Source organism: Salmo salar, chromosome ssa06 (genome assembly GCF_905237065.1).
Source record: "Salmo salar chromosome ssa06, Ssal_v3.1, whole genome shotgun sequence".
NCBI lineage: Eukaryota > Metazoa > Chordata > Actinopteri > Salmoniformes > Salmonidae > Salmo > Salmo salar.
In genome coordinates, this window is record NC_059447.1 from 32,476,997 (window position 1) to 32,493,471 (window position 16,475).

At 42.6% G+C, this 16,475-nt stretch overlaps 1 protein-coding gene across 1 annotated transcript; it reads left to right on the forward strand.

Annotated features, from left to right (window-relative positions):
- The first annotated feature begins 723 nt into the window (after window positions 1–723).
- On the forward strand, window positions 724–11,003 carry LOC106606987 (cytoglobin-2). The gene is made up of 3 exons (XM_014203521.2): window positions 724–1,058; window positions 9,746–9,977; window positions 10,065–11,003. The coding sequence occupies exons 1-3, from the start codon at window positions 916–918 to the stop codon at window positions 10,221–10,223; spliced, it is 534 nt and encodes a 177-aa protein (XP_014058996.1). The 5' UTR covers window positions 724–915; the 3' UTR covers window positions 10,224–11,003.
- The last annotated feature ends 5,472 nt before the right edge of the window (window positions 11,004–16,475 follow it).

Below are 16,475 nucleotides of genomic sequence, written 5' to 3' on the forward strand. Positions count from 1 at the left end.
ACACGCAGCATTTCGCTACACCCACAATAGCACCTGCTGAGCATGTGTATGTGACCAATAAAATTTGAACACACAAACAGAAAATGGGCAAGTACCAAATTGGGTGGAGAGAGGTGTGTGCGCTTTCTTCCTTTTGCTTTTTAGTGTGTTCCTCATTCACTCAAAAGGTTGAGGGGACAGAGTCTCTCAGCAAGAGAAGGGTAATAAAAAGGGGATTGTTTGAACGAGAGATACTTGATACTTCAGGGAGTGTACCTGTGCACAACAGAAATAAAATTCTAGTTACTGATATGATCTTTCCTTTTTTATGGAGGAAAACTAAACCAACAAAAGACTTCTCCATTTCTAGCATACCTTAATCTTTTGAGCAATGCTCTTTATCTGTGTTCATATGAGAGCAAACATAACATTTTGTCTAATGCAGATCATTTTCACAATGCCCTATAGCTGTTAACTGTTTTTCACATTACTCTTGAAAAATCTGAATGCTTTTCCTCTCAATATCCCCTCCCATACACACACACGAAGAATTTCGCTACACCCACAATAACATCTGCTGAACATGTGTATGTGACCAATAAAATTTGATTTGATGAACACACAAAAACAGAAAATAGGCAAGTACCAAATTGGGTGGGGAGGGAGAGGGGAGAGAAAGAGAGAGGGGGGAGAGAGAGTGTGTGGCTCCTCCTCACTCTGTGTGCGCGCTCTTCCTCTTGCTTTTTAGTGTTCCTCATTCACTCACTCAGAAAAGGTTGAGACGGGACAGAGGGTCTCTCAGCAAGAGAAGGGTAATAAAAAGGGGATTGTTTGAACGAGAGAGACTAAACAAAGGGAACTGGGTGGGGGTTGTGTTCTTGGGGATCTTATCACCTGTCTTCAACACACCACTCCTGCAGCACTATAGACTCCTGGATGGAGAGGCAGCAGGGAGAGGTAAAGGCAGATCGCCTGGAGCGCCTAGACCCACTCTGTGACTCAGAGAGAGAGATGATCAAGGACACCTGGGCCACAGTCTACCAGAACTGTGATGATGTCGGAGTGGCCATTCTCATCAGGTAAACTTTACCTATACTCTCTTTCCCTTGTTTCTTGCCTATAACATCTTGAAATTGTCCGCCTAAAGACACTGATAAACTTGCCTAGGTGCACCCATTTCCATTTGGGGAGTTGTGGAGGGCTGATGACAGAAGAGCTGTAACTTACTGAATGCTAACTGTTTCAACACAGCACACACATATTGTTCTTGCTGAACACACAAACAAACACACAAACACACAAACAAACACACACACACACACACACACACACACACACACACACACACACACACACACACACACACACACACACACACACACAAACAGAGCTGGTGATTGCAGTCCCCTGACCAGTGGCAACAACTTCTGCCAACACAGGGAGCAAAACTCTCAGCAGCATCTTGTTATCATAGGGATGTTCAGGGCCTCAACCAAGGCTGATTTTAGAACCAGGCTAAAGTTTGCTTCTCCTTAATTATTACATTGCCAACATGGCAAGTGCACATGGCTCCTTATCTTGCTCAATGGTTGTTTTACCGAATCGTGTTGCAATAGTTGGGTGTAATAAATAACAATGTTCTTGCAACCTAGATTACAATCTCTCCATGACCCTTGCGTGAGCCCCACTATAAGTGAAGGGAACTGAAAGTTATTTTAACAACGTGTGAAGATTGTAACATGACGATTGACTTGACTTGCATGCTCTCAGTCTGTTAGAGAGAGCGCCATCACTCATATCTGAGCTATTGCATCTGAAATTGGCTCCCTTCCTATCAGTTGGCAGAATCAGAGGGGAAAGCGTGCAGCTCAATCCATCTTGCTGCTGTCACGCCCTGACCTGAGAGAGCCGTTTTTCTCTGTTTGGTTAGGTCAGGGTGTGATATGGGGTGGGCATTCTATGTCATTGTATTTCTTTTTTTTGCTGAGTATAGTTTCCAATCAGAGGCAGCTGTCTATCGTTGTCTCTGATTGGGAATCATACTTAGGCAGCCCTTTTTCCCTTTCAGTGTGGGATCTTATTTTTGTACAGTTCAGTTTAGCCTGCAGAACGTGACCTTCGTTTTCCTTTGATTGTTGTTTTGATCTAGTGTTCTGAGTTATAATAAACATTACTATGAGCACTTACCACGCTGCACCTTGATCTCCTCTCTCTTATTCCAATCTGACATATTTGGCTCTGCAGGTGCTCCCTCTCTGAGTGCAGATCATGTTTCACATATCTGCAGACCAGGGATTTCTGACCTGACTCACTGAACCCTCACAGGGATGTCTCTGTCTAATCCCTCATTGAGGTCCGTGAAGATCCGTGATTAGGGACACTCCCTCCATTCATCATTACATAGTGGACAGGAGGTCATTATACTGTATCAAACCATTAAAAGGCAGATAGCTTTGGGTATACTACCATCCATGACTTTGTCGTGTCTTTGGCTATGCCGGATTAAGTGATATGACATGCTAACCTATAAAATTCTCTCTGTAATTAATATTACCTGATTAAGCTAATCATGTAAATGTAATTAACTAGAAAGTCAGGGCACCACGGAATAACGTTTATAGAGCCGTTATCTTCCGAATAAACTCTTAAAATACTTAGTAATATTTTACATCGATAGCAGTCAATATAAGGGTTACCCTTATCTTATTTTCAGTCTCATAATGAAAGTTGTAAATTCTTGGCTATCTTCACGAACCCTGGCTAACAAGTTGAATCAGCAATACAAAATTGGGTTTAATTATTTATTTACTAAATACCTAAACTAATCACACAGAATTACAAATACACCGAATACAAATGATGTCATACATGATGGCTGGTTACACAAAGGAAAGGGGGTTGGGCTTGAATGAAAGAGCGGGAAGATTTAGGAACAAAGAAACAGCAGCTATGCTATCGTAAATACAGTATCTTATGCATTCTAAATTACCGCCCATTTGGAAAAGGAAAATGCAATAAATATTTACTCTGAGCTGCGCTTCGGTAGATTGGTCGTAGATGCTGGCCGGGTTGGCGAACAGATCTTCCTGTAAACTCGGAAGAATGTCTCTGGTGGTAAATTGGATACGTGGTGGTATCTTCGTCTGGTTGTTAGACTGGATCCGTCGTCCGTCCTTTCCTAGCCCACGTCTACAGCGGCCGCTGCTAACTCAACGGCTAGGAAGTATCACTTCTGTAGTGAATAAGCTCAAAGTTCATACCATTCGCCACCAAAGCTCACGCCGAGGTTGGCTTAGTTCTGTACTTGACATGTGTGTCCTTCTAACGTAGAGGCTGCAGACCTCCCGTACTGGAACAACCTGGTTATCTTTTCGTCAAAGGCTTACATAGTGGAGAGGGGGGAAGGATGTGTTTCATCGTTTATAACCCCTCCTCTTCACAGGGGTGGGCCACTGATCAAGCAGGGCACTTTCCTTATGAAAACCCAAATCTCTCATTTGGAAGCTAAAATTACATTTAATCTCCTAAAAAACAATTTCAATATCAAACATTTCAATTGCATAACAATTCCATGTTACTCTGATAACTAGAGGGTGTATACTTTCTCAGGTACAGTTTATGTCGTCCTGTCATCAGTCATAATGTCTCAGATAACAACGAACTGACATCCCTACTCATTACGTTCCAAAGCATATTTCCAACTGGTTTTATTACCAAAATATGGTTCCTTTCCCCATTTGTTTGATGTTCCCAGACTCTCTATATTTAACACAGGCTATTCAAGTCCTTCAGTAGGGTCAGAGAGGGGAAGGGAGAAAGGTATTTATGGGGGGGGTCATAAACCTTACCCACAGGCCAACGTCATGACAACTTACTGTATATATACTGCTCAAAAAAATAAAGGGAACACTTAAACAACACATCCTAGATCTGAATGAAAGAAATAATCTTATTAAATACTTTTTTCTTTACATAGTTGAATGTGCTGACAACAAAATCACACAAAAATAATCAATGGAAATCCAATTTATCAACCCATGGAGGTCTGGATTTGGAGTCACACTCAAAATTGAAGTGGAAAACCACACTACAGGCTGATCCAACTTTGATGTAATGTCCTTAAAACAAGTCAAAATGAGGCTCAGTAGTGTGTGTGGCATCCACGTGCCTGTATGACCTCCCTACAACGCCTGGGCATGCTCCTGATGAGGTGGCGGATGGTCTCCTGAGGGATCTCCTCCCAGACCTGGACTAAAGCATCCGCCAACTCCTGGACAGTCTGTGGTGCAAAGTGGCGTTGGTGGATGGAGCGAGACATGATGTCCCAGATGTGCCCAATTGGATTCAGGTCTGGGGAACGGGCAGACCAGTCCATAGCATCAATGCCTTCCTCTTGCAGGAACTGCTGACACACTCCAGCCACATGAGGTCTAGCATTGTCTTGCATTAGGAGGAACCCAGGGCCAACCGCACCAGCATATGGTCTCACAAGGGGTCTGAGGATCTCATCTCGGGACCTAATGGCAGTCAGGCTACCTCTGGCGAGCACATGGAGGGCTGTGCGGCCCCCCAAAGAAATGCCACCCCACACCATGACTGACCCACCGCCAAACCGGTCATGCTGGAGGATGTTGCAGGCAGCAGAACGTTCTCCACGGTGTCTCCAGACTCTGTCACGTCTGTCACATGTTCTCAGTGTGAACCTGCTTTCATCTGTGAAGAGCACAGGGCGCCAATGGCGAATTTGCCAATCTTGGTGTTCTCTGGCAAATGCCAAACGTACTGCACGGTGTTGGGCTGTAAGCACAACCCCCACCTGTGGACGTCGGGCCCTCATACCACCCTCATGGAGTCTGTTTCTGACCGTTTGAGCAGACACATGCACATTTGTGGCCTGCTGGAGGTCATTTTGCAGGGCTCTGGCAGTGCTTCTCCTGCTCCTCCTTGCACAAAGGCGGAGGTAGCAGTCCTGCTGCTAGGTTGTTGCCCTCCTACGGCCTCCTCCACGTCTCCTGATGTACTGGCCTGTCTCCTGGTAGCGCCTCCATGCTCTGGACACTACGCTGACAGACACAGCAAACCTTCTTGCCACAGCTCGCATTGATGTGCCATCCTGGATGAGCTGCACTTCCTGAGCCACTTGTGTGGGTTGTAGACTCCGTCTCATGCTACCACTAGAGTGAAAGCACCGCCAGCATTCAAAAGTGACCAAAACATCAGCCAGGAAGCATATGAACTGAGAAGTGGTCTGTGGTCCCCACCTGCAGAACCACTCCTTTATTGGGGGTGTCTTGCTAATTGCCTATAATTTCCACCTGTTGTCTATTCCATTTGCACAACAGCATGTGAAATTTTATTGTCAATCAGTGTTGCTTCCTAAGTGGACAGTTTGATTTCACAGAAGTGTGATTGACTTGGAGTTACATTGTGTTGTTTAAGTGTTCCCTTTATTTTTTTGAGCAGTGTATATTACAGCAGACAAGCAGTAGCTAACCTCTGTGACCATTTGTGATGAGCAAGGCCTTTGTAGTGGTGATGTTTGCACCATGAGACAGCATTGCCCCTCACGAGTCAATAACTATGTACCAAGAGAGTTTTCATTTATATTTTTCGTAGACTTCTATTTACCACCACAAACCGATGCTGGCACTAAGACCGCACTCAACGAGCTATATAGGGCCATAAGCAAACTAGAAAATGCACATCCAGAGGCTCCTAGTGGCTGGTTATTTTGATGCAGGAAAACTGAAATCCGTCTTACCTCATTTCTACCAGTAGGTCTTTATTATAATTTTTCTTTTTCAAAGCTACAGAACTGTTTCACTAGCACAGACTGGAATATGTTCCAGGACTCATCCGATGACATTGAGGAGTTTACCACATCAGTCTCTGGATTACAGGCGATATCCGCACTGAGCTAAAGGCTACAGCTGTCGCTTACAGGACTAAGAATCCTACTACACCGGCTCTGTTGCTCGTCGGAGGTGGCAGGATTTGCAAACTATCACTGATTACAAAGGGAAACCCAGCCACGAGCTGCCCAGTGACGCAAGCCCACCAGACGAGCTAAATGCCTTCACTACTCGCTTCAAGGCAAGCATCACTGAACCATGCCTGAGAGCACCAGCTGTTCCAGACGACAGTGTGATCACTCTCTCCGTAGCCGATGTGAGTAAAAACTTTAAACAGGTTAACATTCACAAGGCCGCAAGACGGATTACCAGGACGTGTACTCATTGCAAGCACTGACTAGCTGGCAAGTGTCTTCAGTGACATTTTGAACCTCTCCCTGAAACAGTCTGTAATACCTAAATGTTTCAAGCAGACCACCACAGTCCCTGTGCACAAGAATGCCAAGGTAACCTGTGTAAATGACTAGCATTCACATCTGTAGCCATGAAATGCATTGAAAGGCTGGTCATGGCTCACATCCACACCATCATCCCAGACACCCTGGACCGACTCAAATTCGCATACCTCCCCAACAGATCCACAGATGACGCATCCTCTATTGCCCTTTCCCACTTGGACAAAAGGAACACCTACGTTAGAATGCTGTTCATTTACTATAGCTCAGCGTTCAATACCATAGTTCCCTCCAAGCTCATCACTAAGCTGAGGACCCTGGGACTGAACACCTACCTCTGCAACTGGATCCTTGACTTCCTGCCGGGACATACCCAGGTAGCGAGGGCAGGCAACAACACATCCGCCACACTGACTCGCAACACAGGGACCCTCAGTGTTGAGTGCTTAGTCCCCGCCTGTAATCCTTGTTTACCCATGACTGCGTGGCTGTGCACGACTCCAACACCATCATTAAGTTTCACCACCTTCCGGAGACACCTGAAACCCCACCTCTTTAAGGAATACCTAGGATAGGATAAAGTAATCCTTCTAACCCCCCCCCTTAAAAGATTTAGATGCACTATTGTAAAGTGGTTGTTCCACTGGATATCATAAGGTGAATGCACCAATTTGTAAGTCGCTCTGGATAAGAGCGTCTGCTAAATGACTTAAATGTAAATGTAAATGTAAGTTTGCCGACGTCACACCATTGAGAGCATCTTGACTGGCTGCACACCACTTGGTATGGCAACTACTTGGCATCCGACCGCAAAGCACTACAGTAGGGTAGTGCGGACAGCCAAGTACATCACTGGTGCCGAGCTCCCTGTCATCCAGTACCTCTACACTAGGCTGTGTCAAAGGAAGGCCATAAAAACTGTCTAAGACTCCAGCCACCGAAGTCATAGACTGTTCTCTCTGCTACCGCACGACAAGTGGTACCAATGCACCAATTCTGGAACCAGCAGGACCCTGAACAGCTTCCACCCCAAGACATAAAACTTATAAATAGTTAGTTAAATAGTTAAAAGGACATAATCTTGGTCATAAATTGCAATGCTTTCATTTGATGCAATACTTGAATACCGGTACTTAAAACATCTTAAGCCTCAAATTGCTCTGAGGCATTCCAAATGCCTGTAGTATTACATGGTGACATGGAGCATCTACAAGGAGCAAACTTTAGCTGTCAAGGGTTCTTTAAAATCTTTGGCATCTTTGGAGATTTGAAGGCATGTTCAAGTATAATGTCAAACCTCAAACCTCAACTGCTCTCTCTCTCTGTCAGTTTAATACTAAAAACTATGCTTGGTTAATTTAGCTCTCTAAATAACTAAAATATCCAATGTGAAATACCCATAGCTCTCTGAAAGTGTTTTATCAGTGATGCATCTCATTGTAACACAATCCAGGGTATCCATATGTAGTTGTATTTGCATTTATCAAATACCTATACAATTTCCACTCAGGGCAAGTATGTCACTTTTAGAACAGCCATGCAACTATCTCAGGAATGAGCCCTATCCCAGAGTAGGATTAACAGGCTGATGATTATAAAACACTAATGAGGCTATTTATATGCAGCCACCATAGGTCAAGGGAGAGATTAAACACCACTGTCTTCACTACTTATGAGTGAAACAGAGGATCTGGCTTTACAATTGAATGTCATTGCATAGACCCTCCACTTTAAGCAGAAGAGAATGAGACCCCGTCCTCTGTCTTCCTTGTCTGCTTCCTCCCAACACTTGATTTCACAGGTGAAGGTAGTGGAAGTGTCATGTTCGTCGTAAAGATGGGACCAAGGCGCAGCGGGAATGTGAATACTCATCTTCTTTATTTACGAAGAAAACCAAAATAAACACTTAAACAAAAACAACGACGAAAAACAGTCCTGTAAGGACACAGCTTACATACGGAACAACTACCCACAAAAACCCATGAAAAAACACCCCTACTAAATAGGACCTTCAATTAGAGGCAACGAGGAACAGCTGCCTCCAATTGAAGGTCAACCCAATAAACTAAACATAGAAATAGAAAGACTAGAACGAACATAGAAATATACCAACATAGAACATTGCCCAACAAACCCCGAAAAACATTAAACAAACACCCCCTGCCACGTCCTGACCAAACTACAATAACAAATAACCTCTTTACTGGTCAGGACGTGACAGGAAGCCATGTGCTTTCATCGAAACACAATGGCTTCCCCATAAAGGTTCCATTTTCTGTTATGGGTTTTAAAAGGATAGAGGTATGGGACATCTGGAACAGATACACACAGACAGCTGTATTGTATCTGTCCTGGTCACCGTAGGCTGTAATTTATTGCTCAATACTATTCTCTTTCACAATGTGGTCTCCAGTGTTCAAACCAGTTTATTACACAAAGAAAGCCTATATCATCATTGGAGTTATTCTGTTTTTATATGGTAGAGAATTTGATGGGTGGTACGTAAGAAATTTGTCTTATCCTAATACATTATTTGGGTGTTTACAAGAGCTGACAGGAATACACAAATACTGTAGCACACCAATGTTGAACATGAGTGTGGGTGTAGGTGCATCCGTCCAAACCAACCATATGGTACATCCCTATGATGTAGAGCTAATTGTCTCCAACCCCGAAAGTAACACAGTGAGAGGGAAGCAGCAGATGAAGTCACTGCTGCCTGAGTACACACAGCCATTCTGACCGTTTATTTCAGTGTGTAATTACACAAGCAACCAACTAACCATCTCAATTTCATTAGCACACTTCACTGTTGGTCTGCTAATCCTATGGCCAGACATGGAGATGATGAAACACCAGCTTTGTGAGTTTTAGGGGAGAGCTGTGCAGCTTGTATACAGTCACTGTCAGCCACTGAGACCAGACATCAGGGACCACATTGGAAACAAGTGGAATCGTTATACCGTGTTATCGCCTGGGTTGTACCCAGTGCATCTTTTTCCAAATAAATCAATCACCTGGACCAACAGGCCTCCTAGACTCAGGAGAACATAGCAGTAGCCACCGAAACGCCAGGATGTACACAGACCTGTAGCATGATGACAAGCTGGGTGTGATACTGTATAGATTCTTACCAATGCCTTGCTCTACATTGTGGTACATGATATAATTGTGCTTGTTTTTTTCTTCACTCAGTTTTTTTGTTAACTGACAAACATTTATTCTGCCTTATCAGCTGGAAGAAATGTATGTTTTTACAAACACAGTTATCTTGTATTTGAATAGCACATGCTTGTGCTCAGGCCATGGTTGAGTAAATGAAGCATAACCTGTACAGAACCTGGAAAGTGGTTAAACATTAAAAGGGAAGACATGCTCCGCAGCTGTGTCAACATGCTTCAACTATGTTCACTGATAATATCTCACTGGGCCAAGTAATGCACCTCCTTTCTTCTCCAGGCTCTTTGTGAACTTCCCCTCCTCCAAGCAGTACTTTAGCCAGTTCCAACAGGTGGAGGACCCTGAGGAGCTGGAGAGGAGTGCCCAGCTCAGGAAGCACTCACGCAGGGTGATGAATGCCATCAACACCCTGGTGGAGAACCTCCATGACGAGGACAAGATGGTGTCTGTTCTGAAGCTGCTGGGCAAGGCCCATGCACTCAGACACAAGGTGGAGCCTGTCTACTTCAAGGTGAGGAAGAACCAGGCAACATGTTTTCACATAACTATTATCCACAGGCACACCAAAGCATTCCATTTCCCCCTCTCTCTTTCTCAGAACCTGTGTGGGGTGATTCTGGAGGTGCTGGTTGAAGTCTTTCGTGATTACATCACTCCAGAGGTGGCAGTGGCGTGGACCAAACTGCTGGATGCCGTCTACTGGCACGTGAAAGGCGTGTATGAGGAGGTGGGCTGGGCCTCCAGCTCTGCTGTGTGAACCATCTGTCTGTCTGAGTCTACCGTCAGTGACTGCTGTGGACTCCCGGAGACTGACTGCTACTGGGCCTTGGCTTAGGAGGACGACAATCTACGTCTGACCATTCAAGGGAAGAAATGTATCTTTCCAGAGCTCATAGAATCTTCCTATGTATTATCATGGCTCCCTCCATGTATCTTTCCCATGCCCCACTGTGGGGTGTGTTCTTCTGATGGACTCTCTTATGAATGATGGGGTGGTGGTTTGTGCTGACTTTGTTTGGAATGTGTGTGAATGGCCATATGTGTGTATGCATTTATGTTTGAGGTAGAGCATAAGCCCTACACAGACTGATAGAATCTTGGATGTCTCTTCAGTTACATTGCCATGAGATTATGTTGAAGATTGAGGATTGGCAGACATAAGAACTATATTATGTCATATAGAGACAGTCTAAACGTACACTCTCATACACATGTTTTTATCTTTACACCAAAAACAGATATACAGGGGAGAGTAGGTCTTCTGCTAATCCCTCAGTTGTTAACCTGGGTTGTGCCTTTCTTTATCCCTGACACTGACATCAAGACCTTTGTTCATTTCATGCGATGCTTTGCTGGTGTTTCCTGGGCAGTATATTGTATTTCAGAATCAGTCACCCTTCAGAATCAGATCCAATTCACTGTCTCACAAAATGAGAAATAACTTGTGAGGTGTGGTGTCCACATTTAAGCAATGTTAATGTTTTTTATCAATGCCTGTATCTGCATAATAACATAATAAACCAAAACAATTCCGATATCTATAATGGAAATCATTACATGCATATTATTCTTAATCCCTTGTTTTTCACTGTGAGGTATTAGCACTCTCTTTCCTCCTGCTGTGGCCTACTCCCTGTGAGTCAGCAGTCCTAACGATAGGTGGATTAGCAGGAGGCCTAAAGGTATTTATACCTCCCATGTCACGAGACACTCAGAGAGAGTGTTGCTCAGTTCTGAATCCAGCCACCTCTCCCTGCACATTATTGATTGTTGTGGGAACACAAGTGCACATGTGGCCTTTCACACCAGCATCAATAAAGACTTGTGTACCGTATGTGCTCCCCCATACCAACCTACTGTATATAGATATCATTACACAATAGAAGGTGCAGTAACAATACATTACTATAATGAGTCTGGATTACTTAATGACTTCTATGAAGGTGCAATAGAACTACTAGTGATATGTTATTTACATATATGCCGAATCTGATACTGAAAACAATGACATGAACATGAACACACACAAACATTAAGACAGCTATGCTGTCCCCAAGATGAAGGCTTAATCTAGGTTTTCATTACATAAATGATTTTACACAAGATCAAGTTCAAGTAAACTCAAGAATTCTAGTAGCCTAGTAGCCTACAATATAGGCTACACGCTCTACTCTATCAAAGCCCTGAGACATTACACAATAAAGACAAAACACTCATTATGACTTTAAGCATGAGGGTATGCTACTACAGCAAAATCAGGGTCCATGACAGCCCTGCAGTGCTAGTTCAACCCACACCACATGAATGGCCACAGCACATAGTGCCCCTGTAAAGCTACACTAGTGGCGATGGAGGATTAAAAGGTTGAGCTCAGACCACAAACACTACTTTATGTTTACCTCCTGCCCCTGCAACAAGGCCTCCCCCTGATCTGAGCTAATCCCATAGGCTAATCTTGCCACTAGCTTGAGAGCTACAGGAATCATTCTACTCTCCCTCAATGGGAGGAATGGTCCCAGTGTTCTAACCCAGCTGCAGTCCCAAGACGGGATACATGTGATAGGACCATGTGCACCACTACGATGGTCCTCACCACTATTGCTGTCATCCTATACAGAAAGTTCTCAAACCGAGTCGAACCGTAAGTACTCTTGTTTTTACTCTTTCTCATCCTCTGCCTCTTGCTCTGGTCACGTTCACTTCTTGAGGGAAAACCTAGTTGATAATACACAGAGCCACATGTATCTGGTCACATGTACAGGTAAGGTTGACAGATTCTGTGAAATGTATCTTGGTTGGTTCGATATTTATCTATTTTTTATTGTTTTTGGTTGCTTTGTACTTACCTATTGCATCACGGTGTTATGTCACACAGTGCATCAGAACTGTTAACGGTAGTGTATTTTGATACTGCCATGGAATTTTCTCATGGGATTTGTGTAGTGTTTGTAAGTGTTCTCATGCCCTTCATAGAAAATTACAGCAAATGTCTCAATAGCACTGAATGTTAATTATTTGAACAGATATCTAATTACCAATCAAACATGAAATCAAACATTGATCAAAATGTGATTACTCTAAGGGGCAATCATCTAAATGCTAGATAAGTTATGCTATATCACTGAAACTATCCTGAAAGTCATAGCTTGTCTTCCTTAAATAATACACAATCTTGATCTAACATCAAGTGGAAAGTTTCCAGGTTTGCGCTGCGGCTGCAACCTGGACTCAGGGGTAGACGTAACATAGTAAACAAAAATCTTTGACACTCACATTAGTATGATATGCTGCGTTTGGTATGGTATGTATTAATTTGTGGTGCTAAGTAGTTGCAAAGTTGTTAATTAGCTAAAATGCTAAAGTTGTCCATGATGAAATTCGAACACGCAACCTTTGGGTTGGTAGACGTTCATGTTATACCTCCCTCCTTAAATAACCTTCTGTCTTATGTAACCACACAAAACGCAACATATCATACTAATTTGAGTGTCCCGGACAGAGTGACTATAAATTAACAAAATTGCATCTAATGTAGGGATGAATAAAGAAAAATGCATCTGAGCTCTTGAGCAGAGGGCTGCTAATTGACTCTAAGTGCAATCCTCTCCGCCCCCCTGGCCCTGCATGACCACTCACTGTCACACCCTGACCTGAGAGAAACGGTTTATTTCTCTATTTTGTTAGGTCAGGGTGTGGGGTGGGCATTCTATGGTTTATATTTCTATGTTTTGGCATTGTATGGTTTCCAATCAGAGGCAGCTGCCTATCGTTGTCTCTGATTGGGAACCATACTTAGGCAGCCCCTTTCCCTCCTTAAGTTGTGGGATCTTATTTTTGTACTGCTCAGTATAGCCTGCAAGACGTGACGGTCGTTTATCATTGTTTATTATTTTGTTTAAGTGTTCTGATTTAAAATAAATATAAAGATGAACACTTACCACGCTGCACCTTGGTCTACTCCTTTGGACAACCGTTACACTCACACGGCAACAGCACATAATGTCATGTGGCTGCAGCAACATATCAAGCTCAAAAGCATGGACACATATTTATTATCTGATTATATCAAATTAGAGTTCATAGTTTTATCAGTCTTACTGACAAGTCAAGAATTGTAATGAAGCTTCAATATGTGCTAACATCAACAACACTGAATTGATGAATGTCCCTCATCTCCCATTTCAGGCACAATGTTGATGATGCCAATGAGGTGCCCTACATGAAGAGCAATGGAGTGGACCCTAAGAAATAACAACCCTCACAGCAGATGTAGCTCTAGTCTACAGTCTAAATGGTACATAAAAGTAAAATAACAAGTAGCCTAGAGAACTGAATGCTGTCTGATATTTCAAGATGTGGAAAGGAATGCAAGGGGAGGAGGGGAAGAGAGAGGGAGGGAAAATGGAACATGTGACAGAAGTAGAGATGCATGAAGTGAGAAGATGTATGCCCGTTCCACATTTAGCTTTCAAGTACTCACCACTACGCTGCTCCCACTAAATGATTTAGTGGCAGAACAACAATCCATCAGCTCTGTGGAAGGTTATTATAAATGCATTACCTCCCCAAGCCTACCAGTTCAATGGAGTCGTGCAGGGCCTCATAAATTTGGGTCAATAAAGGGACACACACAAAAGACTCAGGATGAATGAAATAGGCTTTATTGTATTAGTGTGAACTTTCACCCAACCTGTGCGTAGAAGCTCTCAGATCTGAGGCGGGTCTTTTCAAATGAAGAGACGTGAGTTTATTCATTTATTCATAGCATGATATCTCCCTAAATGATTAATGCCCCCCCGCATGTAAGCTTTTATGCACCCTCTTTTCTCTCTTTTCTTCCAGACACGAACTGAAGACAGGTCTTCACCTTGATGGCTACACATCTGGTGAGTTCTCGCAATGGCTGCATTCTATGTCTCAAACTTAAACACCAGAAATGGAATACTACTGAATTACTACTCATTACTACTACCTGAGATCTACACAAAACCTACTGGTTTTACTACTTGATTGCTATTGAGATGTGTAGTTAACCAGTAGTGATTTGTGTAGTAATTAACTAGTAATGAGTGATACATTGAGACGTTTCACTACTGGTGAACACTACATATTTCCTATTCAAGTCAATATATAATTCTTCCTTGATGACTACTGAGCTTTTGGGTATCTGCTACTTAAACTTCTTCGGGATCAGTGTCCCTTCCAAAGGACGGTTGAGCTAACGTAGGCTAATGCGATTAGCATGAGGTTGTAAGTAACAAGAACATTTCCCAGGACATAGACATATCTGATACTGGCAGAAAGCTTACATTCTTGTTAATCTAACTGCACTGTCCAATTTACAGTAGCTATTACCGTGAAAGAATACCATGCCATTGTTTGAGGAGAGTGCACAATTTATTTTGAACATGAAAAATTATTAATAAACAAATTAGGCACATTTGGGCAGTCTTCATACAAACATGTTAACAGAAATACAATGGTTTATTGGATTAGTCTAAAACTTTGCACATACACTGCTTCCATCTAGTGGCCAAAATCTAAATTGCACCTGGGCTGGAATAATACATTATGGCCTTTCTCTTGCATTTCAAAGATGATGGTACAAAAAATACAAAAGAACGGTTGGTTTTTCTTTGTATTATCTTGTACCAGATCTCTTGTGTTATATTCTCCTACATTCCTTTCACATTTCCACAAACTTCAAAATGTTTCCTTTCAAATGGTACCAAGAATATGCATACCCTTGCTTCAGGGTCTGAGCTACAGGTAGTTAGATTTGTGAATGCCATTTTAGGAGAAAATTTTAAAAAAAGGGTCCGATCCTTAATACCTACACATACCGCACAATTCCTACATGTTCACTATGAATAACTATGTAATGCCTTCACATTACTGCTGTATGCCTACTCAATCCCTATTGAATAACTACTGCCATTTGTGTGTGAAGTGTTATGTCACTACTGATCACTAGTGAATTGCTCCTGATCCTTTTTCATTTCTTACATAAACCATTTTGAATTACTATTGAAAACGGACACATATACTACAATTAAAAATCACTATTGACATCTTCTTGTTTGACTACTGTGTCACTACTAGACTAGTGCACATGTTATTTCCTCAAGTTTCTGACTGAAGTTATTTCATCAAACAAGAGATAATAAGCTTTCACAAACATAATTTCATTTTTTAAATAAAATGAATTACATGTTAAATTCAGTGGCGATTTTAGCATGTAAAGCAATGTGGCAAAAAAAGTGGGATACATGACAGCAAACCATTACACAACACAACACTAAACAATACATTAATTGCACTGTAGCAAACGGTGCCCACAAACGGCCTACATAAAGCTGTCCCAACAGCAGTCCCAACATCTTACCACTGCTCCACCTGGCTATCAGCGGAGCCTTGTCTCGCAGCGAAACAGTTCATTCAGCCTCATTTACTGCCTTTTAGAAAAACATAGCTGATATGGCTGACTTCCAAATGTGGTTTCTAATGACAATTAAGATGTACAAACTATGGCAAAAGGGGACGACAAGCGTATTAGAGGCAATCCATAATTTTGATTAAGACATTAATGAGCGAGCTAGGACGGACCTAGTCAATATAACTATTTGTTTAGCACTTTTGAAATGTACAGCGACAGAATTCAGAACATGGGCCATTCTTCCAGTGTTCTCCCTGTACACCAAGTCAGAACCGTAGGATAAGTTAAGGGGGCATATAAGCAGACAATGAAAGCTCTTACACTATTCAATGATTACATCTCTCTAAAACAGGTTATAGGCTACATGTGCACCACCAAGCCAGAACAGTAGAAGAAATTAAGAGGGGTAAATAGACCAAATTATTAGGGTGAGGCACATGGGCTACTAACATCTTACTATACAACATACACTGAGTATTACTTTCTTAGCTACAGTATACATATCTCCCTGGCATATTACATAATTTACGCAGCAGCATACAATACCTTTTGGGCTCACCTTGTTGTGTTGTG